This window comes from Egretta garzetta, unplaced genomic scaffold (genome assembly GCF_000687185.1).
Source record: "Egretta garzetta isolate BGI_Z169 unplaced genomic scaffold, ASM68718v1 scaffold45, whole genome shotgun sequence".
NCBI lineage: Eukaryota > Metazoa > Chordata > Aves > Pelecaniformes > Ardeidae > Egretta > Egretta garzetta.
In genome coordinates, this window is record NW_009260028.1 from 10,233,488 (window position 1) to 10,260,389 (window position 26,902).

At 41.1% G+C, this 26,902-nt stretch overlaps 1 protein-coding gene across 4 annotated transcripts in view; it reads right to left on the reverse strand.

The window, feature by feature from the left end:
* Nucleotides 1-7,152: 7,152 nt before the first annotated feature.
* The window catches only part of ERG (ETS transcription factor ERG), a 62,901-nt gene continuing 43,151 nt past the window's right edge, over nt 7,153-26,902 (reverse strand). For 3 of the 4 annotated variants that reach the window (XM_009640994.2, XM_035896446.1, XM_035896445.1), the window contains 8 exons: nt 25,472-25,623; nt 22,300-22,503; nt 21,260-21,340; nt 19,114-19,185; nt 13,263-13,331; nt 12,839-12,895; nt 10,939-10,986; nt 7,153-8,477 (listed from right to left, as the gene is read on the reverse strand). In XM_009640994.2, the coding sequence (XP_009639289.1) occupies nt 7,957-8,477; nt 10,939-10,986; nt 12,839-12,895; nt 13,263-13,331; nt 19,114-19,185; nt 21,260-21,340; nt 22,300-22,503; nt 25,472-25,623 (1,204 nt within the window). In that variant the 3' untranslated portion in view covers nt 7,153-7,956. The remainder of the gene's footprint in view (nt 8,478-10,938; nt 10,987-12,838; nt 12,896-13,262; nt 13,332-19,113; nt 19,186-21,259; nt 21,341-22,299; nt 22,504-25,471; nt 25,624-26,902) is intronic. The other variant, XM_009640995.2, reaches the window with a different exon arrangement.

The following is a 26,902-nucleotide window of genomic DNA, read 5'->3' on the forward strand; positions in this document are numbered from 1 at the left end:
AGGGAGGGGAGGCTGAGCTAAGCCAACGTCCTTGATTGCTGCCTTCACATTGTCAGCTCATGATTTGATTCTCTGGTTGGCTCTGTTTACTGACGACTCAGATCTGATCTCATGTTGACATCAGGGCTAACACTTAGCACTGAGTAATCCTTGCAAGAATATCTTAAAGATCCACTTATATTCCCTTCCATAAATTGCTAATGGAGGGGGAAGTGTCATGGCACTTTACTACCCCCTCTGACAGCACTTCGTAACTCTTTTTCTTCTGTGGCTGTGGCTAGCAGGTCGAGGGAGGTGATTCTGCCCCTCTACTCAGCTCTGGTGAGACCTCACCTGGAGTACTGCGTCCAGCTCTGGAGCCCTCAGCACAAGAAGGACATGGAACTGTTGGAACGGGTCCAGAGGAGGGCTACAAAAATGATCCGAGGGCTGGAGCACCTCTCCTATGAGGACAGGCTGAGAGAGTTGGGCTTGTTCAGTCTGGAGAAAAGGAGGCTACGGGGAGACCTGATTGCGGCCTTCCAGTACCTAAAGGGGGCCTATAGGAAAGATGGGGAACGTCTTTTTCATAGGGCCAGCTGTGTTAGGACAAGGGGAAATGGTTTTAAACTAGAACAGGGTAGGTTCAGGCTAGAGGTAAGGAAGAAATTTTTTACAATGAGAGTGGTAAAACACTGGAACAGGTTGCCCAGAGAGGTAGTGGAGGCCCCATCCCTGGAAACATTCAAGGCCAGGTTGGATGGGGCTCTGAGCAATCTGATCTAGTTAGCAGTGTCCCTGCTCACTGCAGGGGGGTTGGACTAGATGACCACTAGTGGTCCCTTCCAACCCTAAACATTCTATGATTCTATGATTCTATGATTCTTTCTCTCTTGATTTTGGCCTTATTGCCCTATTTTTCCTTCCCCTTTCCAATTGGTAATAGCTCTGTCTGCCATTTCCATGCATCCTTGGTTGTATGCCCCCTTTCCTGCCACCTCCTTCACTTTAATCTTCCAAGAAGAGCCAAGGTAAGAACCTTTAATTTCACACCTGCTTTGACAATCAAACCCTGTTGTGCTCCAAAGGCTATGTGCCACTTGTTTTAGTCCTGATTTTCTGTCTTTTTCTTGGAAACTTGTGGTGGGAGGTTTACAACTTTCTTGCAACCATACAGAGCTACTTCCAACTTCTCTATAGAGTCATAACCAGCAGTCATTCCGGGAAACAGCAGACACTTCAGTCCCTTGGGGAGCCAGGCTGTGAGCTGTTTATCTGTGTCAAGATATGAGTCCATTGCAACGTCCAAGCACCTTCTATGTTTCCCAGATTTAGCCTCAGAGATGTTAGAAGAAAAAAAGCAATCCCACACTCCCTCCTTGAAGGAAAAGCTGAAATAGAAAATGTTCAGCTAGTCTTGGTAAAACATGCAGCCTCTTCCAGCATTGATTAGTCTTGTGTATTTAAAGATATGAGCACTTCAAAGCAACATTTGTTAGTCATGATCTGTATTTATCATATTCAGCACAATAGGATCCGACTCATGGCTGGGTCATCTGAATGCCATTCTCATCCGAGGAAACTGAAATATATTGATGTACCAGACTAGTGTTTCTGGGAACTAGACAGCATGGGATGATTTTTCAACCATCAAACAAATTAATACTTTGACTTTCCCCCCTTTTTTTTTCTTCCCCTTTTATTTTGTCTACAGTAACACAGGTGAACATACCCATCCTCAACCCACATGGGAAAAGGGACATTATTTTAAAAATTGACCATTTCTGTGGTCAGTGCTGCTGCAGATGTAGTGGAGAGCTTCACAAGCCCTCCAGTGCTTCTCCAGGAAGATCTTTGAAGCCCTATGTCATTCCTGGCAGTCCTGCACTCATGTCTCAGGTGGCCAAGGAGTCTACATGGCTGGTTTGCTGATACAAACTGGTAATTAGTTTTGCAAAACTGTATGAAAGAATTGAGTGAAAGACGCATCTAAAACTGAAAACTTGTCTTTCATGTGCTCTTAGGGCTGCTTTGAAGCCTAAAAGGACCATGGCAATCATTTAGCCAAGTGCCTGGATCTGTTTTAAGAATGCTGTATCCATTTTCCACAGAGCAGCTTTCAAGTTTCCAGTGGAGAAGACTGACACCTTCACACCATGGAGAAAATTGGAAATGTATAGGCACTTTTTTTGGCAATGTTACTTGTGACTATCTAGTACGAAGTAGCAACACACTGCTGGGTGCTCTGTGGATATGCATTTTCCGCCTGTAGCAGCTCTTGGCCTGTCCAGGACACAGACAGAACAGGGCCAAAATAAACACTGCACAGCTGGGTGAGATGAGCTGGTGGAATTAGTGCAGCAAGTTCACAACAGTACTTTGGAAAAACCTTCCTAGTGGTCTGTTGGTGGAGAGATCTGAGGAAGGGAGGTTTTTCAGTTCACGAGAAAGAAACTGCTCCAAAGAAAGAAGAAGATGGAAGTCCATTCAGAGCTGAGGGGGTGAAACGTCTTCTGGCTGCTCAAGGAAGACCTTTCAGCCAGGTGAGGCTACAAGCACATTATCTGCTTGACTGGGGAGAGAGGCATGGACTCCAGTAGGAAGGTGGTGGCAGTCAGAGAAGTCATAGATGGAAACGGTTTAGACAGCAGGAGACATCAGGCCTACTCATGTGCAGAGACAGAAAAAAAAAAAAAGACAAAAAAAAAGACCAAAAAAAAGACGGGACCATTAACAATTATCGGAGAAGAAGAGGGATAGGTTTGTTAAGTGGAATATGTCTAAGCTTGGCTAACATCCAGTCAAAGGGAGCATGATAACAAGCTACAAATATTTGGAAAGCTGTAAACATTGAGGCAGGCTAGGAACTCTAGAGTGCTATGCATGGGAAGCGTAATCAGAAGAAACTGCAAAATGCAAAAATAGCAGGACAACAAACAAAATGAGACGTATTAAACCTCTGTGTTAAGGGAACGGGTGGAAATACCCTGGAGTGGAGACCTTTTCAAATGAAAAGAGGGTTAAGAAAACATCAGTAAGTATACAATAGAAAATAGCTCTGTAATAGTCAGGAGGATGGACGGGGTTTCCCAAGTAGACTTTCTCACTACTTCTTCTAGGACTGTGCAAAGAAAATTATTCTGCCCCTTATTCTTTTATGAAGTATATATAGCCCAAGATTCTGGTACACAACTCAAGAAATCTTCTGAGACTGATTTTGAGAAGTCCTCACTCCAGTGATTTAAAAGTACATCTCTGCAATTTCTAGCTTAAGCAGCCTGGCTGTTTTATTTAGTATTCTTGAAAATATGTGCCTTTTTAAACAATGATGGCCATTACATTTTTAAACATTTTTCCACATTCCAGTTGCCCTAGTATCCTCACTAACCAGCTCACAAGTGGTCCCCCTTCTTCAAGCAAGGCTCTCATCTGTTGTAGTCTCAGCTGCCAGTGCTTCGAAGGAGCGGTCACACCGCCCAAGGGGCAGCAGTGGAGCCAGGCCACTTTGGAGGTTGCAGCTGAAGCCTGGAAACAAGCAGAGAGCCAGGACAGCCTTCTGAGCTGCCTTGTGTGCTTCCCGAAAATGACGTGGCTTACCCAGACTTCATTTTTGCATTTTCTCTTGCTGAAATCCTCGTGTGGCCCCCTCATGTGGTCTGCACAGGGGTCAAGACATAACCAGACGGTCAGAGGCATGAGGGACTGTATAATTGAGAGCTTCATGCCTTGACCAGGTGTGTGTATACCTAGTGCTCATCATGGAGGGAGGGGCATGGTGCTAATCAGCCAAGGGGGAGGCTTCACGGACTCCTTAGCCCTTGCCTCCCTCAGCGTAATGCCCAGTCCTGAAGGGTGGCCTCTAAGGGCTGTGAGCTCTGAGCCCAGCTTTGATGAGGAAGGGCTCTCCCAACAGCGGAACACAGCAAGGGGTGTGACAACTCCAGTGAGGGGGAAAAAAAAGAAAAAATATCTTTACCAAGAAAGCACAAGGGACCTCTTGTTTTTTCCACCAGGCATTGCTGCCACATAACTGGGTTGTAAAATACATCCTTCAAAGGCATTTTTTATATACTCACTAAAACCAATTCAGTATCAGGGGAAATATCTTCATCGAGAACAGTGAAATTTGAGCTTCCTAGAAAACCAGGAACTTTTAAAACTTTTCTCACCATCACTTCCCACGTTACAGGGTAGCTTTCCAGACAGATGTGTATTTCTGAAACATAAGCGCATGTGTATATCTCTAGATTCTAGGAAAAATAAAGTTTCTGCTTTCAGAGCAGTCCTCGGAGTTCTGTAATAAGGTATAAGACTGTACTGATAAGTGACTTTAAAAGAAGTTCTAATTTAGATAAAGGGCCAAAGTTATCAACAGGACCAACTGGCACGAACGTGACTCGTCAAGGCCATGTCATCCATGTATCCAGGTGCTTAAATGGCAAACAGATGGATGTTCAGCCAAGGTCTTGGGGTCTGGCTGAGCCTCACATGAATGTCTCTCATGGTATAGATGCAGAGCTGCTCATCCTCCCTGAGCATTTTGGCTATACTGGGCCCATCCCTTGTCATGGTCTGAACTGGGAACCAACACCTAAAACTCTGGCCTCACTCCGATCTTCCTGGCTCCCAGTAGCAAGGCCAGATTCGGTAGCAGGCAGTGAGCAGCAGAGACAGTACCACAGGTCCACTGCCTGTTTTGCTTCTGCCAGTGCCCCAGGACACTGGGCTGGTCCTTGTCCTCCAGCCGGAAGACCCTGTGGGATGGGTGCTGCCCCTGGGGTAGCGAGGCCCTGCAAGTAGGAGAGCCACCCATCCCAATGCAGCAGCAGTAGGGTCTCTCCATTCTTCACTGTCCTCTTCATCCTCAGAGTTGCAAAATCTAGGTTTTCCAAGGCTCCTGGAAAGCTCTGAGCTGGCCCTGGGGAAAGGTGTAGCTCTAAGACAGGTGTCCTGGACTGGTTTGCCGGTGAGCTTACCCACAGCCTGCTGTAGGATTTTGCTTTTCATCATGAGGGGTCTCCATTATGCCATCTGCTGCGACTCCAACCCCGTCCCAGGATTTGGACCCTTTCTTTTAGTGTCAGGATGTTGTTCCCATTGCACACGATAGCAGCCAGGCAACACAATCTGGAATTCCTGCAGGCAGCTCTGTGAGCACTGGGGATGCTTTGGAGGCCTCCAGGCATGTCCTTGCCAATCTAAACAAAGACGGTTGTTTTATCTGGATTTTTAAGTGTTTAATTAAAAGGTGGCTCAACAATACACTTACCATTTTTTTGAGCTGGAAGTACACATGAAGTAGATAGCAAGCATCTGTAGATGTATTTCCACTGAAAGGCAAACTATTATTCTTATAGTCACTATGTAGGTGTGCCTGCCATAACTTTCTAAAATAGTGAGTGACTAACCTTTTCCAAGAGTTCAGTTTTTCTAACCTTCCCGTGAATTTTTATTTTTTAAGAGATACAGACTTACAGTGCTTATTCCCCAAACGATCACAAGGCTTATGATGCCACTGCTCAAGTCTCAAACATTAGTAATATAATCCTGTGCTTATAAACTGCCACCAAGACACCCATAACATGGGAGTCTGGCAAGTAGGCCCCCATTGCATAGCACCGATTAATGCTCCACAAAACGGATATGTGGAACATTTGCTATAAAACCTGAAACCACACCCATTTTGTCTGAAAAAAAGAGACAAAAGAACAGTAAAAAAGAGGTATACAGTTGGAGGTCTGAGCTGTCTCGGGTCTCTGCAGTAAACACTGCCTGCTGTAGAGAGCCACTCATAAATGTCAGTGCTGATTTTCCAGACCAGTTCTTCAGCTGGTGTTGAAAAAAAATGGGAGACATGCCATTAGGCACCAGATGTAGTTTTGGGGCCCAAGGTACAGTGTGGGAAACCTCTGAATCTCTAACAGAAAGAAAACATCCTACCCCTTGTAAACAGCTAGGATGGACTGCAGTGACAAATTAACAAGCTACCATACACTCCATTCTAAAGTGAGGAATAATGGAAGTTACTAATTATTCACTTTATTTACTAATAACAATACAGCATGTATTAATAGCAAGGGGGCATGGTAATTTAACATATGATTTGGTATGAAAATACATCTCTGGCTGAGATTATGCCGCAAAATCTGATGGCAACAAAAGATAATTTCTGGGTGCCAGTATTCTTCCTTAGAGGCCCCCTTTAGGCTTAATTTTCAATCTTGGCCATGAAGTCAAAAAATTGGGCATGGTTGCAATCTCTGGGCAAAAGAAGCTCAGGACAAGAATGGCAAGGCACTGTTAAAGAAGAGCTGCAAGTGTTTTAGCAGAACTGTCTGGAAAAGAAGATACAAAGCACCTGTCTACTTTGAACTCAGGCTAAGCTTGCTATTTGGTCCTACGTGTTCATGATTGCCAGATTTCACAAAACAACATTTTAAAACAAAATTCCTAGCATATTCTAACATGGTGAGTAGGAGATCTGACAGGCGAGTCAGGCACTAAAAATGTAAATGCAAATGCAAACTACAGTGTCAATCTGAATTGCCATGCTAGGCCAAGCTTATTTTATTACATACATTCTGCATTCTAAGTACTAATATGTTCATAATGTAAACATTAAGCATACAGAGTTAAAATTCAAGGCCACAATATTTTTGATTGTCCCTTTTTTGTGTCTTTGGTTGGCCGAGATCAACTCGTAGTGTATAAATGCATAAGTTATATAATAATTATATAAAAAGGAAAAAATAACATTGACTTGTATACTTCATTCTGACAAACGCACAGCGTTCGCGACTCGATAAAGAAAAACTGGCGCCCACCTAACAAAAATACTTAGATGATTTCTGATTTTGGCAGTCAGGGGTTGTCTCTTGCCTTAACCAATAGAAAACAAACTCCCTTAATATGATGAGGTTCTAACGGGTAACTTTTAAATATCAAACACAATTCCAGTTTTACTTTTTTTTAAGAGAGATGCATATTCTGATTTCTGAATTCTTCTGCTTTTCCCTTTTTCCACTTTTTTATTACTATAAAACCAAGTCTGTTCCTCCTGTAATACTGGGAATGGTATGATACTGAGCAATATGTTTCACAAGTCCAAACAAATGTTTCTTCATAGTCCCAACGCTACTAAGTTTTCAGTCTTTTCAGTCTCTACTGGTAAAGAAGTTTCTTTTTCTCCCATTCTCACCATCTTTGTCCTCCTCTTTCTCCTTTCTGCTTCCTCTGTCAGGTGCAGGCCTCTGATCTACAGTCATACACTTGCCCTTCAGCACATTCTCATTTCCAATGTTTGGCTCAGGGTTCCTGTAACACTGTCAAGGAATCTTAAAGTTTGGGTTGTCTTCACAGTTTGAGCAGCTGATAACACTCTGATGAATGGAACGCATTTGATTTTAACTAAAACAATGCTGTTATATTCCAAATCAGCTTCCACACTAAACCAGTCTGTTTTGTTGATATGTTTTGATTTTTTAAATACAGGTAGGTTTTTTTCTTTTTTTCCCCCTTTCTTCCCCCCTCTTTTGTAATGATTCATATATTGTATGTTAGGTCACTATAGACTTATCCTTATATTGCTGTAGTATAGTCCCAGTTTTGCACTAGCAAGATATCAAACTTTACACATAAGTTTATCAACTTTTGAAGACCACTAGCTTTCATAGGTTTTCCTTATCATTTCATGCTTTTACCTACAATAGTCTATTGTTGTTTGGTCCACAGAGTTGATGCCCATATACATTACATTTTAGTATCTTAACACTTCTTGAGTATCTCCTTGAAATCCCTACCGCAAAGAGTCTTTTTGACACCTATTTTTATGTGTTTTTTCCCAGCCAAACCTTCACTTGTCTCTTTAGGCACTTTTAATTCATGTACTCCAATAGAGTTCATTGCAATTCAGCAGGGACTGTATCCCAGCGAGAAGTGTCTTTGTTTGCTTTTTCTGGTGTTTCTTTTTTTCCCCGCTTAGTAGTAGGTGCCAAGATGAGAAGGCATATGAGCAGCTGGCAGCCTGGTATTGGGGTAGATACCTCCAGTTGGTGAATTCCAGTACGGGTTAGGGGCAGCGAAAAAGCTGGACGATGTTACGGGCAAAGCAGGGGGGTGGGGGGCTACAAAGTTCATCTTCTGAGGGTGCGCATGGTAGGAGCTCATGTAGGGGAGGTCTGATGGGTATTTGTACATGGACGACTCTGGGGGGTGAGGCTGGAGAGCCTGAGCAATTCCGTGGAAATCGAATTTGTAGGCGTAGCGCTTGCCATGAACCTTAGTCATAATATTTTTATCATAGTAGTAGCGAAGCGCACGGCTGAGTTTGTCATAGTTCATGTTAGGTTTGCTTTTCCGCTCCCCCCAGCGTCGAGCCACTTCGTCGGGGTCGGTCATCTTGAACTCCCCGTTGGTGCCCTCCCAGGTGATGCAGTTGGAGTTGGAGCTGTCCGAGAGGAGCTCCAGCAGGAACTGCCATAGCTGTATCTGCCCACTCCCTGCGGGGGGGAAACGAAATAGAAATGTCAGGACTAGTGCCTAATAATGTCAAGACATCAATTCTTCCAGTCTCTCACATAGGACCCTATTAGGAAATGTTGCACTGCCGGTTCCTACTTCTTACTCTTAACTAGTCCCCCTTCTCCCAGCCCTGTCTCACGAAATCCTAAAGAGCAGAGATAATGGCAATGTGTCATGTTTTTCCCGCATCTGAGTGGCAGAATGCCATTACATGGAGATTTCATAGTTACCTAATGTCATTCAGTGTAGACAATTGATGGGGAAATAATACAGCGCTCATTTAGGAAACTAATCTCTAAAGTTCAGGACAAACAGCTTTCACTTGCGTAACATTTTGCTTGTTCTCACAGCATTATGTTGCAACTAAATGTTCTCTGCTATGGAATAAGCCTACACAAAATGGAGAAGTTTAGAGAAAGCTGGGCTCATGCCAAACCATATCATCCATTTGCAGCATTTGGGGAAATGCAGAACGGAAACTTATTAGCTTGCTGTTGCACTGCATACAACCATAGGGCAAAACATTTGCAAGAACAGTGAAAAGGTCCATAAAACACATTCTTGTCATCATTCTGTGTCAAACGAATTTAAATTATTATTGAAGTTAAGACTTGAAAGTTGTTGGTTTTTTCTCCCTCCTCTGCCAATCTTAAAAAGAAAATTGGTCTGCCATCAACTTTGCAGAAGTGTGTTGCCCAGAGTTATAGGAACAAAATTTGACCATTTTAGGCAATCGAAAGTAGATTTCAAAGGGCCTTGCCACTGATACTCATGTTAAAAGCTTAGCATTTCTTAATAAAGCAGGACTGAAATGATGCAAAATGCAGCTGAAGCAGCTTGCAAGGCAATCTGTTTCACAAGCACAGTGTCAGCAGAATTTGCCAACCAGCTTATATGTGCTAACTTCTAAGTACATCTCTGACCAGGAATCGGTTGGGTTTCTTTTTTTTTTTTCCCCAAACCAGATATGTGGGTATAATAAACAAGCTTTTCTTTAGAAAGCTTATAGTAGCGAATTATAGTATCAAGCTAGAGTAGCATCTGAAACCCATTAGCAGTTTATACTTCAGTGCAACTGAAACCCATATTTGTTTAAATTGTATTTATTCAAACTGTCCGTAATGAATTTCTTCTGTTCCATTAACATGCATTAAGTAAACAAACAAACAAAAGAATCTGTGGTATGAGCAAGGCATGCAAGTTTTAATACACGAAACATAACAAGAGGATTAGCCTTTGAAAATCAATAAACAGTTCAGCACTGGACAAAACACAAATTTTTGAATAAGCAATCCAACATATGTTCTAACATAAACACTTGCCTTCCAAATGTAATATATAGTCCTATGAAAATAAATGGTTGCTGTCAATTTCCTTTTAATGAGAGAGTAATTCCACCAATTTATAAACACACAAAACATGTTAAAGCTCAGGAATGATGGTGTGTAGGAATTCCACATCCAAATGTTAAGAAGTATCCCAATCCAGATCATGTTAGTGTCTTCCACCGAAATGAAGGCTACCAAATGGATACTTGACAAAATTCATGAGCAAATTAAAGGGAGACAGGCCCCCACTTTTAGTTAAGATCAGTGTCATGAGGAAACCCACTGCCTTAGGCCATTTGGAAAATGCTATTCTTAATACTTAATTGCTTTCCTATGCCATGCAAAACTGTTTAGAAAGTAAGCTAATCTAGAACTGTGCTTGAGGTCACTTGGGATAAAGTGAAAGGAAATGGATCAGTATTTTGGCAATTTCATGCCTTGAAAAGCCATACAATTGTTGTAATAAGAAATATGGTTGCTGGGGGTTGAGGAGACCTGCAATGTGGAACAAGGACCATTGTGCCCTGTGGCTGTTAAAGCAAGGGAAATAGTAAGCGGCACGTACAACAGCAATCCACTGCGGCAGATTGCGATGTTGATTACGGTGGTGTATGGCCACAGTGTGTCCTGCGGACTCAGAGCAGCGATGGTGGAATCTGCACAGTTCACAATCAGTGTTGTTAACTCACCAAGAAGGTTCCTCATCTCTAGTTAAAATAGGCTACAAGCCACTGACCACAGTGTGCCCTATTGCCTTCTAGTGAGGTATTTGACTGACTGAATGTAACCACCTACTCTAGGATGATTTGAATGGCTCTCTACAGAGAGCTATATTAACTACAACTCCAATGAATATCATGGGAAATAAGACACCTAGCTCATATGTAGACACCTACATCAAGTTTATGCGTCTTAATCTGTGACCTCAGTCCCACCATTGTGTAATTTAGAAACGTAATCCTCCAACACATGGGGTATCATCAGCTCCCACTGAGTCATACTGAAGAGTGGTAAAATTGGTCACATCACCTTCCAGGTCTGGCCTTAAAGCTGAAGTGGGGACACTAGCAGTGAAGATAAATTCTCCTAACTCAGCAAAATCCCTTCTCACCTGGATTTGCAAGTCGGCTGCTGGTCGGTCCAAGAATCTGATATGGATCTACAAAATTGTGAAAGAAAGATTTTAAAACATGTAACAATGATATCAAATATTTTAGGTGTTATTCTTTAACCTTGTAAGGGCCAGTGTGTCCCACCTGATGGGACAGCAGGTCCAACACTGGGGAAAGCAGTTACCTTCTCTGCATCACAGTATTTACATGTTTTCCCTTAAAGTTGTGGGTGCAGGTGAACAACTGCAAGGTTACACGTTTGCCTTTTGTATTGGAGTAGCATGTACAAGCATATATTCAGACACACTGTAAGTTTGGCCCAGAAGTATTCTGATTCCTACTTAAATAAAGTACACATACACGCAGGCGCCCTTTGGTACTATTGACCCTTGCAACATGCCAGGGCCCACAGGCACAGACAGGTAATAGGGTGAGAGTCCCCCCCACGAAGGACAGCAGCCTCTCTTCTTGCGAGGCCACATTTTTTTTCCCCGTGCCACTGCTAACTCTGTGCCAAAAGAGCCTCCAGAAGAGGGCTGAGAGTGCATGGCTGAACCCAGGGAATGTGGCTGGGTCTATTCTTCTTTGTCACTGGAGCCCAGTAAGGGATTCCCTGTATTAACCTTGCAACTGAGGTCTTCAGAAGAGCCTGTGTCAGCCATACAATGCCTGTAGCATCTCGGTGTTTTCCTCAAGGGATTACGTATGGAAATTAAAACTTATTTTGGCCTGAAGTGAAGTACAACCGGAAAAAAGGAAGGCTGTGATAGAAGTACAAAAGCCAAAGTGATGGGCTGCAAGCACAGCCGGAGCCCCTCGCCAAACGACCCCGTCACTGGGCTGCCTCGTCTCTGGACAGCTGCTCTCAAATGGACGCTGCCAGTTTTACAGCCAAGAAGATAATCAGGTTACATTCCTTATACATTTAAATAATCTGTGCAGCTCACACACAGCTATTAAAGAGTCCTAAGGACTTAACATAAATCATCATCTTCTTTAAAGATTCTCATGGTTGGAAGGCCAGATTAGATAAAACGCTATTTGGGCAAAAATCAGTATAATACTTCCCAGGCAGTATGCACATGAGTTAATGAGATGTAGTCACACACACAATCTTATTTAGCTGTAACAAAAAACAGAATAATGATTTGAAATCCATGTGATAAAAACAGGCTCAGGATCTTCTGAGCTAAGAATATCCTCCAAATCTCTTTTATTTCTTATTTCTACCCTCTTGCTGTTAACAAAAGCCAGAACTGACTCAGAATCTCTGTAGTGCTTTCTAGCTACCTGTCCAAAACAGTCTAATTCACCATAAGTCATTATGTCCTACCCCATGGATTAGCTGCTTTGAAAACACAAAATGCACCCATTTTTGCAAAACCATTAGTCTACAAACTCATAAACTTCTACTTTCTTCTCAGTTTCCCAATAGACTAAGAACCCTTCTGATTTTCCTGTTTAATTTCAGGAGCCCAATTCAAATAGGTTTCTGTAAGCTGTAATCTATTTTTCTTTCTTTGCTTATGCACGTTTTCCAACTGCTAGCATTTCAGCTACTGTGGAGCATATGGTCTTTTGACATCCTTACCGTCCACCTTTGTACGTAAACTGTACATAGGTACTTTGTTTAACAGCTTTTTCACTTTGCAAGGTTGTTACTGCCATTAAACATTACTAAAAGCAATTTTCAATAGCCATGGGAGCCTTCATCTCAGATCCAGACGTAGAGCCAACTCATCTACGTCTGGGGATTTAGTGGTCACCAGCTGGAGATCTCATTACTGGTCTGAATCAGACCACCACCAATTTGCTTCTGGTTGCTAGGTGAGAGTTGTCCTTATCGTGTTCAACAAACCCCATTACACCCAGGCATAATTCAAATAAAACGATACCCACCTAACTGAGGACGCTGGTCTTCTGTTTTGGGAACTGTTGAGGATGATGGCTGAGTAGCTGAAAATGGAAAAACCCATGTAATTATTTTTCCAGTTTTGAAAGATGGTCACCAAACCTGTGATAGATCACAGGCCTAGGACTCCTGCTGCTTGCCACTCAATGATGGTCACAATGGGATTTAGCTTTATAAAACTATATGGTCATGGACCTGATGAAGCTTGAGTTCAAAGGAGGATGTGGCTGCCCCAGTGACTCCACCCGGTATTGCCTATACACAGCTAACAGGCTTGCCTGCCAAGGCACAGGTAAAAATCATCCAGAGCTGAATGCTGAGGTAGCCCTTATCAGCTCAGTTCAGCGTATATCCAGGCTGAACCAAAAGTGCATCAGGCCCACAGGCTAGACATGTGCGGATGTTTTTTACCTTTTGACTGAGGACTGGGGTGGGTGTGACTTGTCCATGCTGATCTCCTGGCTTGCTCATAAGGCAAATCTATGAAGGAAAAATACAGATCCATGCAGATACAGCATAAAGTGTTCATATCTGTAAGGGGCACATTGCTAGGGGACCCAAGGGTTTGGAAAAATTACTGAAATAGGAAGGAAGCTCCTTGTTAAAACCTTTATCATCTTTATTGTCTCTAAAAATAACGGTACCACATTGCCCTCTGCATTGCTCTTTAGAGGTGTCTGTTCTTGTTAGATGTCTGAACTGCACAGAAATAGCTAGTACAAATACTCTAAAGTCCATCATTTCCGAAGGCTCAGAGTACTTCCTTTGGTCTCCTTCCTCAGCCCAGGACACCAAGGAATGACACACACTGCACATCATGGAGAATTTATGCTAGAGTCTTGCAGGAGAAGTCCCCCAGGAGCTCAGATGAAACATAAACTGTGTACCATTCCCCCCAGCCTCAGCATGTAACAGTATTTTAAGAAGATAGTCTTTAGCTGAAGTCATGTGCTATTCTTTGTTAAGTCTATCGCTGTCATTCCTTGTGATTGATCAAACCTTATAGGTTGAGTTTGAGAGTTCCCTTTTCTGCTACCCGGTCGTAGCCAGAGATACATGAGACAATGAAGTCTTAGTTTTGTCTGTTAGAGATTCCCCTAAACCACTGTTGTATGTTTGCATTTGCACCAGCTCTCACTGCCATCATGCTCTTTATTATGCTCTCCATCCTCACGTTTACAAGTGCTCTCCTCCTCAGATGCACCCTCTGGTCTCACTCTCATCGTTCAGAATCCAGCCTTTTGGGATAACTGATTGCTGCACTTTGCCAGTCTCACTTGTTTTTCTACTACTTGTCATTTCAAATTACTAGTAATTCTTTTTCCTTCACTTTCCCTTCCATGCCCCAGTGTCCTCACAGATCTTCAGAAATATAACATGTGAAAACAGTGAACATGCTTAAATGTTAAACATATATATGTATACATATTATATTTCTTCCAAAAAGTTGATAGCTTTTTTCCTGCTTCATCTATTTAAATATTCCTTTCTGCTTCTTAGGACAAGCTCCTTATGCATCTAAATTTTTGTTTGCCTTTTCTTTCATTTACTTATTACTTCAATTTAAATGCTTTAGCATATAAAAAGGAAGAAACTAAAATTTAAAAGCTTTCTTCATAAAGTATATGTAGTAAATCCAAATGCTTCATTTACCCTTTGAAATCTCTTGCAGTTGCCTGTGCTTTTCTATGGCTGGCTTTAGCACATTAGCTAAAATTGCTGCCAAAATCAGAGACTTACGTAGACTGATCTCGGGAAGGCAGCAGTACCCACCTGGTAGAAATAAGTTGGTGCAGAATATTTGATTCTTAACAGTGCTCGTGCTTGATTTTAGAAATGATGTTTGGAAATGAAACTGGTTAGGTAGTAAAGAAACAGTCACAGACTGGCTCTGTGCAAAACAGATGTACGTCTGCCCACTTCCAAGCACTATGAGCAGAAGTATAGAATGGAAATAAAGTGTAATGTGAAATTCCCAACCAAATTGCATTTAATTTCTTTAGTCTGTTTGGCTTGAGCAGCAGACTGGCACTACCAGCACTGTCAACTCCCAGAATCTTATACTTCAAAAACTTTGCTTTTGCCGAGATACGCAATTTATCTTTGTATTACATTTGAGTAACTAGTGCCTTTTTATCCCTGATTTCCTGAGAATTATTTCACAGACTTGTCCTTCAGAAACTGGGAGAAAATAACGTGAATTGCACGAGTGCTCATCTCTGAGCAGAATACTGGTGTGTAGGTGAATCACTGTAACGTGCACATGTCCTGACCAGGTTGAGATCAATACTGCTATTAATTGTTGTAGTTAGAGACACCTCATGGCCTGAGGAATTTACCATCTGGCAGAAAAAATTCAGAAGGACTCTGGTCATATTTCCAGGGGTTTCCGAGTTCTGTCTGTACAGAGCAGGACAGGGCTCAGCCATGGGATGCTTCATGTATCTTGTCCAGTCCTGCCTTGCCTGGCCAGATCTTGACCTCCATGGCAGCCTTGCCAGGGAGAGTCTGGTGACATAGCGAACCTATTTTTTTCCCCCAGTTCTTCCATTTCCTGCCCAGAAAGACTACAGACAAATAGGAGAAAAAGACCACACAGAAGGTACGTGCTTGTCATTAGGCTGTGCAACTCTTCCCACAACCTCTCCTCTCCCTCTCCCCCTCCCTCTTCCTCTCCCTCTCTCCCCTTCCCTCTCCTCTCCCTCTCCTATTTGTGGGTCTCCAAATTATTAGACACCTGTACACTGAGAGGCCTGTGTGATGTTGTGTGCAGCCTTAAAATATATTTGGTACAAATTTAGTACTGTGAGAAAACTGTTTTGCCTTTTAACTCAACAGATCATAAGATGGTTTTCTGACTACGCCCTCTCCATTAAAAGAAAAATCCAGTTATCAGCCTTTCTTGAAATAGCGCAAAATTCCAACTTCATTCTTAGTTCATTGTGCCTTGATAAACATGTTGCTATCCTAGATAAGCAGATCTGTTCTTATTCATGAGATATTAGTACAACATGTCCTTATCTTGGACAGATCTCTGATGGAAATGCTCCTCTTTGATGAGACATGTAGACAAACCCATATTAGGTCTTCCTGAGCTCCCGGTAGCTTTATTGTATTACTTTCAGCTTGCTGAAACCTCATGTTTCTTCACGACTAAAGAAATATGCCTTTGTCACTGCAGTTCACTACAAGCCCTGTTCATTTCCTATTTTCTATTGTAGTGCCTTAACAATGGCAATGCTTAATTACTTTCTCCAGAATTGCATCCCAGGATTTGGCTATTTCCCATTTAACATTATTTACACACACCCCCATTTTTGACCTTTTTCATGTCATTGATTGTCCCCAGGGTCTGCTATTGCTCTCACATGAAGGGCACTTTGTTATGGAAAAGCTTCTTTGCAGTCTTGTTGAAATGTGACATTTAACTAAAAGGAAAGCCATGGGATAAGCCAACAAAATAGTTTCTTGAGAGAAAACTGAATTTCTGCAAAAAAATCTTTTTTTCTTTCTGAATGAAAATTCTGACTTTAAAGATGTTTTTCAACTTTCAACTGTAAAAGATAAAATAATACTTTCAAAATCACATTATAGTTTGTTGTAGGAAATGTTTAGTTAGGAAACATCAGTTTATACAGAGGAATAGAGACACCCCATATCCAAACTACAACTGCCACAAGGAATTGTGTCAATGCAGGAAGATGCTTTTAATGTTGACATAAAGCATTTTGTTTTGTAAGTGTCATTGTAATGTGATTTGGATAAAAACGCTGAAATGAAGGACTTCACCATGCCTGATACGTGTTTTTTTCAGAACCTTTTACTTCAGAGAAAACTACCTTTTTTTTTTTTTCCATCACAGGGCAGGATGAAACAAATATTGAAATCATAGGATTTCTTATGGGATAAAAAAATCCAGGTTTTGTTCAAGTCCAGTGGAAACATACCCATAAAATAGTATTCTTTCACAGCAGACTCATTCTAGCCTTTGCCTGAAATCCTATCAATTGGCATGGTTATTTCCTGCAGGACACCCAGGTCCCTCTGGTCTTATATTACACATTCATTTTTCACGGAAACTGCTGAGAGCTTTGGGCATCCAGTTTTACATTGCATAGTCGTTAATTGTTTCTATAGCTATGCTTTGTCTTCTCATCCATATTCATGTCCAGATTCCTCTGTGCCATTCAGAGCTCCTGGGTGCTACTATAACCTGTGACCACAAGGGCCACAGTCTGCTTTAATGTTTCATGAAAATGTCCAACTTTTTTTTGCATATCCTTTCTTTTAATACTGAGACTAAGCAGGTACTCTGTGACACTCTTTATTTTGATAATTATATCATGGTTCTTCATCCCCAGACCCTGAGTTGAATAATTTCAAACTTTTATATCTTTCAACATGCTTGAAAGATTTCCCATATTCCCATGGCTTGCTCTAAGCGCCTTCTAATTCTGCAAACAGCCTTTTTGATAAGGGATGATTCACACAGCTTTCCATACAAGGCCACACTGCTGATTTATTTAATGGCACCGTCAGATTTCCCATCTGGTCCTCCACTGTGTTCTTCATTTGTTTACTTTTTTTTCACTTTGGCCAACAACCAGAGCAGCGGCTTTCGTTGTGCCATAAATAAAGATGCCTATCTTAAGTTCTTCCTTTATGAGTGAAGAGGGTTAATTTGAAATCAGTAAGATAGGCAAATAACTTGTGCCTTATACTGCATTTATCAACTTGCATTTTCAGCTGTTGACATATTGCCAGTTTGGTGATCTCTAATAAGGCTCTGTGCACTTGTACAGGAATCTTTTACAGGAATCTCTGGTTTTAGGTAATGACAAAATCGTATGTCATCTCCATTTTACTGTGTCCTTTTTCGAAGTTATTAATAACTATAGATCATGGCAGAGAATGCTAAAGCAACCATGAGTTAAGAGGCCCATTATTTAGTCTTTATAACAGGTTAATTAGCCAGTTCTTGATCTATAAAATATTTTGTTTCTTATGATATGCTGACTTAACTTTCATTGCAAGTAATTGTGGGGCACTTTGGTAAATGTCTTATGAAAGCCAAATGCCAAATATATGCATTGGATCAGTGGTTTCCTTTCTATTCATTACAGTATCATTATAGGCAAACAAATCTAGCAGAAGAGTTTGTTTTCCTAGAAACTAAGCAGGGTGGATTTGATCATGTAATGATCTGTTAGCTGCTTCCCTATCTATCTTTTTAAATTATCAATTAACAAATCTACAGATATGCATATGTACATGTATACAAGTGTATATAGGACAATTACTTGTGTATAGTCTCCTGGATTATACCCTAGAGCACTGATAAAAGACAGATAAAATATTTGCTATCCAAAAAACCCTCTGTTCTAAATGAGAGACTGTATCTTTTCACAAGAAGTCAGTCAATTCAAGTGTATGTCCCTTCAGAGCAGTTGGATGTATGCCTCTGGCTCAGTAATGGATTTCCTTTAATATTTTGCTGCAACTCCTCTTGATGTTTCACAGTACTTTTTGCTTATTACTGGAAAAGCAAATGTCCAGATTAGGCATTTTTCCAACATCTTTAGTGGTGAAGGGTGATGTAAAGAACATTTTTAGCCTCATAGCAATGTCCTCATCTTCTTTAATTATTCCCTTTAGCCTTTCACAAACAGCACACCCACAATACTTTCATGGGCTTCAAACTTCTGAGCAATAAGAACCTCCTTATGTTTTGATTTTACTTATTTAGTCTCTTAAACTCACAATCAGAGGTTGTGAGGTTTATTTGCATCAAATATAAATAAAAAGTAGATAGCAGAAGAAACACGTATCCTTCATTTTTAGAGTACTTTTTCCCCAATATATTTCAAATAGCATTACAAAAGAGGGTATTCTTGCCTCATTTTACAGACAGAGAGCTGAAGCACATTGAAAAGTGACTGCGCTGGGACAATGCAACAGAACCAGTGACTACAGCTCCAGCCTTCTGATTCTCTGGTGCTTTAAACACTAGATAACATTGCTTCAAAGACAGAGGTATGTGGAAGAAACAGACATTAAACTGCTCTATTTTATCATCTCACTCTACACAATGATACATGCACAGACATACATGTATATGAAATATATGTATATAATATGTGCGTGTATTCAAAATATAGCCTAAAATTAATGAAAAGAGAGTTGAAGGAGAAAAAAAAAAGAGATATTTCACGAGATTAAATGAGTAAGATCACAGCATACAGAAGATGGTCATTGTTCATACCTGGCCTGGTTGTAATTCTTTGTGTTGCTTCTGGATAAACTGATGTATTTGGAAAAATAAAAGTGGCGCCTCCTAAAGAGAAAGAAGAAGACATAACACCTAAAGATTCATTTTCACAGTCCCTAAGTCCACTGATATTTTCCCTCTCGTAGTGTGTCTGAATGAAGACTATGAATAACTATTTTCTGTCTTAGGGCTGTTACACACAAAAATTAATTTCAATAGCCTTTGCACCTGTGTAAATCCATTCAAATCACCGGATAAAAGTCTGTGCAAAATCTGTGTTAGGAGAGAGTCAAGTTCAGGAAATCCCTTCTACGCTCCCCACAATCACCTCCACCTGGGCAGGTGGTTTCATATGTTCTGAAATAAAACTTCTTTGCCTTCTCTTCATTAGCGCATGCACTTCCCAAACAGGCTCATATTATCACCAGAGACTGTAGACCTGGGCCAAAGCCTATTGGTGCCTGTGGGAATCTTCTCACAGACTTTGGGCGGCTTTGGGTCAGACCCTCAGAAATCTCTTTCTCTTCATAGAGTGAAAACATTAAAAATATTGAGCTTGATATAGAAATCACTTAGGCGTTGAAATTGCTCTAACTACATCAACAGACTTCTAATGACTATCTCTAGGAACATGAAAAGGGTCATAAGGATTTGTGCAATTACTGCTGACTTCAAGAAGAACTTGTTTCTAACTCTTTTGGCGTCCTTTGAAAATCCCACTCTAAAGTTCTTATGCCACCAGAACAACAAATTTTCCTTATGCTGATGATCAGCACGATATTATTTACACTCGCAATGACAGAAATGCAGACAATCTCATTTCGATGAAATGAATTTCAAAACATCATTGTCAGTGCACACAGATAGAAAAAGATAACACACAGAACTGCTGAACAAAACTTGGATAACTGTTTGTGGAAACTGCTTGGCAAATTAGAATCTGGAAAGCCAGAGATGGAAAAGACCATCGAGTCCATCTATTTTTAAAAAGGGCTTAAGGCTTATTCCAAACCCCATCAAAGTCAACGGAAAATTTTTTTGTTGCTTTTGGTGGGGTTTGCAGCAGACCTATAGCCTACAGTAGGACTTTATGTCAAGTGGCAAACATCTAGTCTCAGGGAGAGATCTTCTAATCTAGTTAATTTTGCCAAGAAACTCACTGCTATTTACCACAGTGAAAAACTAAATGATATATGAAAAAGGCATCACAATCCAAGAGGTTTTTTTGGTTTTGTATTTTTTTTCTTTTGCATTATCCTTTGTATTATCTTTTTCATTTCTCATAAAAAATTGTTATTTCTGGTCACTGTAGGTAACTAATACCCTCAGGCATGATGATGCAATATTCCAAACATCTTTAATCGGTATGTATACCATAGTATATGTACAATTCCATGCCATCCTGCACAACTGCTAGAGCAAGATAAAATTTATTCTGAATTATTTTCATAAATATTTTAAGTCACATCATGAAAGACAGATGCTTTTGAGGCATGTATTGTATCGTTCTCCTACCTACATCCAGTACTTTTCTGGACCAAATTAACAGAGGGGTAAATATTAACAAAAATCATTTTACATTTAGAGCAGACTTAGTGGAAATTACAACACCAAACTTAGTGGAGTTTCCAGCTCAAGTCCCATATAGCTGACAAATGAGATTAGCTAACTGCCTAAATAACAATTGTATTGTACTATGCGATATATACACTGCATGGAAGGGGAGACAGTCCCCATTCACCACAGCCCACAGCATGTAGGCAAGAGCTGAAGCACTTTTGAGCTCCACCAACCTTCTAGGGATCCGTGGAGTAGATCTGACAGCCCAATGAGACAGAATGAGAAAAAAAGTCCTGAGAGACAAAGGCCCCGAGCCTGCATTTTATCATGTGTCAGGGAACCCATTCTCTTGTAGGACTCAAGGAATTACCAGTAAGGAGACCATTTTTGCACCATCTGGCCCTACGTGATCTCACCTTTTTTCTGTGCGTCTGTGCATAAAACTCACACACACAGAAAGGAGAGGCTACGGTTGTCTCCCTCCTGATTTACCGTTTCCATTTTTAGCAAGCAACCCATAAAAAGGAATCCTGTGCTTTTAGAAGATGACCTATAGCAATGGGAGCAGTGCCAGCATTACCTGTGTTTCTAGCATGCATTAACCGTGGAGAGTTTTGTAAGGCCTTATCAACATCATCTGAAGTCAAATGTGGAAGAGGAGCTACAAAACAAAACAAAAAGCAACACCAAAATGAAAAAAAAATTGTGAATTATCTTTTTAAACCATATTTTCCCCTGACAGGATTGTCTGAATGTGAGTCTACCAACAGCCAGTTTCAGTCTGCAGTTTGGAGGGAGGCGTGTGTGCTACAGCTTAAGCTAGGGCATTCATTTATTCAACGTTATGAATGCATAGTATTTCTGACTGATTATTGATAGTGTGCGTGTGGAGAAGACTGCACCGCACTGGTGTTGCAATGCTTGTTGTTTTTTTCATTAAAAACTGTGTTTGCTTTAACTTATTTAAAGTGAAGCAAATGTGCAAAATTTCCCCAAGCTCAGATGAAAGCCCTCAAGCCAGGAATTCACTAGTCCCTGCTTTCCCTTTGAAATGCTAGCCATGCACTACAAGTAATTTGGATTTGGATTTCAGGGACTGTTCCTTTTTTTCATGAATTTACAGAGCTTTTATTCAATTCAGTGAAATCTTACTGATCCTATTCAGAGTAGAGCAAACTGCTGCCAGTCCTTAGAATCATGCCTGGAATTCACTTTATGAATCAATGTTTGCACTCTCGTTTAGCATTCTCATCGTTAAAATGGAAAGAAATGAGTATGTGACCAGAAAAAACATTAGCACTGAATTCCATATGATTTTCTTCCTACAGTATGCTGATGAATATGCTGGGTTTCAATTTGATTTTTCTCTGAGATGGACATGTAGAAATATTCCCTAACTCTTTTCTTTGATGAACATGAGTGAAAGCCAACTGAAATTAATGGGAATCTTTCCATCAAACTCAAGAGGCTTTGGATCAGGCTCCCTACTGTGTTCTTAGGAACAGCAACATTTGCAACAGACATTTGAAAACCCAGCTGAGTGTATCCACACCATTAAATCTAAGACTGGTATCAATGACAGATTGATTGTAGCCACTACCACAATGACAGAAAACTTACTCTCTCTGAGGTAGTGTAGGTGTGACAGGAGGATATCTGCATTATAGCTTGGGGTGAGTCTCTGGAAGTCATCTTTGGTCATTTTACACAGCTCCTTCCCATCAATGTTCTGGAACAACAAGATGTCCACATCTGGGAGACCATACTCCTTCACTGCCCATTCCAGCCACTGGCGTACGTGGTCTGTGCTCCATAACGTAGGATCTGGTGGTATCACAAAGCATAAAATTAGGCAGAGAGGGGAGAATGCTGATGCACTGGACCAATACAAAATAAATGTAGACCATAGTCAAAGTGGAGCAACCTTAATCCCCTGTTTACTGCCTGCTGGAGATAGACGAGGAATATATATGGCCTGTTGAGTGCAAAGGAGAATGTCTGTGAAAAACTGTTAGGGAAGAGCTGTGAGCTCTGATTATTAAAACAAACCCTCTGCTGTTGAGCTCCTTCTCCCATTTAGTTCTTTTGTCTTGTTATGTTTATGCATTATTATCCACAGATTAAGATAGGCTCCTGTCCTCATGCACAGAATACTCTTTAGGAGAGTATTTAAGAGAGCCCACTAACAGCACTGCGACTTGTATCTGAACAATTATCAAAGCTCTCTGTTGAATTTGTATCTTTAGTCAAGTGAAATTTCCACTCAAGTCAGAAGTACTGTTTCTTGGCCATAGGCTAAGTAAGCATTCACAGATTTGCCTAGTTAGTTCATAAGCTAGGGTAGGTCGTATTAAAATATTCTGCACTTCCTTTCCTAGACTGCTGTGTTGTACCGGTGTACATTGATACACCTGCATGGGTTTTTACTTACTACCCAAAGTACTGGCAAAACCATCTGGAAAAAAAACCAAGAACTAGTCCAGATTTTTAGCAAAACGTAAGGCCAAATACCTTGTGTTTTTCAATGAATCCTCAATTTTAACTTCAACTTCTTTTTTGCCTCTAAACTCCTTTTCTATTTCTCTTCCATTCTACTTTTCCCTATTCTTGAGTTACGGTAAGCACCCATCAACATGAAGGTCCCTAATGACCTGCGGTGCACATCCCTGTAACGGAAGACAGCTCCTACCATGAAGAATTTGTACTTTTTGAAGAGAAAAGAATAAAGCTAAGGGAAAACAAACTCCTCGAGAGTTTTTGCCTTCCAGCCTAAACAACTCTGTGATTCTGTGATATACTGAAGTCTGAGAATGGAGTACGCAGAGGTCAAATAGCTGTACTCTGCCATATAAAAGTCTGTGGAAAGGCTGGGACTTGAGTGTCAGCCTAAATAGCTTTTCTGTGGCTTAACGCAGTGCTCCCCCCTCTCTTTTGACTGTTGTTCAGGCTGGTCTGAAAGAAGTGGGCTCCTCTTTCCATGGGCTAGGAGCTATTCAGTCTGTCATGCTGTTGCTCATTCCCAATCCTTCACCCTCTAGTGCCTCCCCTTTTCTGATGCTTCTTTTGGCATTTTAAGCCCTTGCAAGTCAGAATATTTAATTCTCTGGAGCTTCGGAGAGTTCCTCTGTTCTCTGAAGTGCACCAATAAACACTTAAAAGAACCCCTCCACACCTGATATGAAATATGTAGCGATCTAGAGAGATGCAAGTCTGGTTGACAAACTTAGGGTCTGGACGAGATTGCCCACAACTACAGCAGAGAACTCCAACAACTGCATTCAGTTTGGTTTGAAGTAAAAACCCAAACACCATGCAGTTTAGTAAAACATTTTGATTATGCCTACAATTTTTAAATTGTTCTGATTTATGTTAACTATAAAGTTACCACAGCTAGAAATGTGAATTTTGCTTTTTTTACTCCTAAATATTGCCACATGAGCTGCAAGCTGTCTATGTGGTAGTCAAACAAAACCATTACCCATACATTTCTTCTAGGGATGTAAAAATATCAAGGCTGTGACTGTGACCATCTTGTTCCTTGAATGTCATCAAATCCACCTCAAAACACACCTCCAGGAATACACTGAGAAAAAAAGATCTTGCTGAGCTAACCATGCTAAGGGTTACTAAAAGACTGAAAAAAAGTGCCAACCACCAACAAGACAAATGTTTTAGAAGAACATCCAAATCTCATGAATTTCAGTGTGGTCTGCTTCCAGTTAGGCAGGACACTTCATTATTCAGTGCATCACTCTTCTGTGTTTCAGAATAGAGCTGTGAATACCATTGCAGAGGATACTGCAACATATTTGTCCACACGTATCTTGACAAATAACTGAAATAATCACAGCTTGCAAAATTGGCCACAGTTAGTACTCTTGCATATCTTAGCAACTGAAAAACTGTAAGAATATTAAGCAACATAGCAGTAGCAGAAATGTTTCAGTCAGGCACATCTCTGCTGGAGAGGAACTAGCAACAGAACATTCCCTTCTGCTTGCAGGTTGCAGGTGATGTGTCTGTGCTGTGGATATCCAGTGGTTTATGAACACTCACATATATCATGATGGTCTAATTCTTTGACTTCAGAAATAGGCATGCTAGTTATTTTGCAAACCGAGGCAAAAAACCTTCCAGCAGAGGTTTGTCTGGAGGACAAGGCACACAGGAGTGAATGCCTTCTTGTTCAATTAACTGCGGAATCCCACAACCAAGCTTGCCAAGACTAACCAAGAATTTCTCAATTGTGTTCTTAATATTGCAGTGGAGTTGTCAGTTTGCTTATTAAATGTTTTACACTGCCCAAACTCAGGGGATAACCTAGATAAATGCTTTTCATGCACTGTTTGGTTTCACAGAAGTTATGGTGTTTTGAGCATGATGAGGGCTGGACTGCTTTTGGTATTTGCAGGGCTATCATGCAGTACAGTCATCCTTTCCCTCTCCCACACACCCTGCACCCAGCTACTCCATGGTGTTAGGAAATGGAAGTGGCTCTTCATTTTGCCTACTTTAGGATGAAATACTCCAAAAGGAGCTAGAGAAGTCAGGTAAGATCTGAGTGCCTGTGATCAGACAGTTCTGCTGCTGAAATGGGAAGGATAGGTTGAGGAGGTGGCTTCATTATGGTATTTCTCAGCTCATACTCTTAATAACCCTGGGAAATTACTGCTCTTTTCTTCCTGATCACTAATATCACATTGCCACTTTTCTCCAAATCTTCTTAAATAATGTTAGTAGACTTAAGAGAAATGCATTTTTTTGCTTGACATTTTTGTGTAGAGGGTCTAACCTGCTGGCACAATGACTCTTCGTTCATTGGTAGTCATATTTGGGGGTGGAACGTGCTTCTCTTCCATGTAGTTTCCATAGTTCATCCCAACATTGTCTGAGCTGCTAACCATTTTCCCTCCTTTTGCCACGCTGCAGTCATCAGGAGAATTCCTAGACAGAGAAGAGAGGTGTGCTTCTATTATTAGTCCAGTCTTATATTCTCAGCAAAGAATCATGCTGAATGAAATAAAAAAAAAGAGACTTAAGCACTGGGGTTGGGCTGTCACTGGAAAACTCAGTACCTACCACCCAATGACTCTGCTGATTCCTTCAGTTGCCTGGGAAAAAATGACCAGCCTCAGTGGACCATATATTTATTTTTATTTTCAAAGGATCAGGCTCTTATATGTCTCCAAACATATAAACACTAACGATTTATTTCCTGAGACCGGGCTAGAGTGGAGGCTTGTTCGTGAGCTTGCTGAGCCTGGTGGCTGCAAGTAGCTGCACTTCTCTCTCCAAACATCTCACAGACAACTCAGCAAACATAAAGATGTACTTAATGTAAATTTTCTGAGGGAAAACTATTATTAGTTGTCATTGTCCAAGGCTTGGACAAGACTTGTCCAAGGGTTGGACAGCTTCCCATCTCCACTGTTGTCATTGTTTCATGTGGACCACGCTCAGTTGCACTTAATGTCATGCAATGTAGACACACTTCTATGTATGGCTTACAGAAAAGGAACATTTGCCAAAGCCATGATTCAAAATACCACACGCATGACTGGAAAAACCTTTCAGCTCCTGACTAGCACAGTCTCCATGGTACTGTAGTCAAATGGAAATCTGCAGAGGATCTGCAACCAGACACGTCTTTAATTTTGGCTTTGCTTTCTGAATAGAGTCTTTAGGTTTAACATCCCATAGGGGGTTCCCTAATGGCATTTTAATTGCATCACAGTTTTCTTTCTGGCAGACACAGACATATTTGTCCCTTAATTTAATGTCTACAATGTGTTTCATCAGGGAGAGAAAAATTGTTACAAAAATCAAAATAAAGAACAGAGCCATGGGGAATACCTTTAAATGTAAAGAGGCTGTTTAGCAAGGGAAGGAGGGTGCTAGTTGGGTTTTGGTTTCTTTAGTGATACTACATTACTAACAAGCTTTCTTTAGTCCTTCCATTTAACTGCTGAAACTGTACTATGGTCTTACCAAACAAGCAGCAAGTCAGGTTGCTATGCTTCATTTCGGTTCCTTGCAAACCAACTAATTTGCAGTCCAGAGAACCAAGAGACCCTCCAAGTCCCAGACTCCTGGAAGTGTGTTTCAGGATCTGGCCCCTACCCCCCAAAATATGTTTCACCCAGAGCCTCTTGCTCTCCCCAGCTTGGAAATCCCAGCTCTTGCTGCAAGTGTTGGGTGGCAATGTCACGGTAAGCCTACCAGT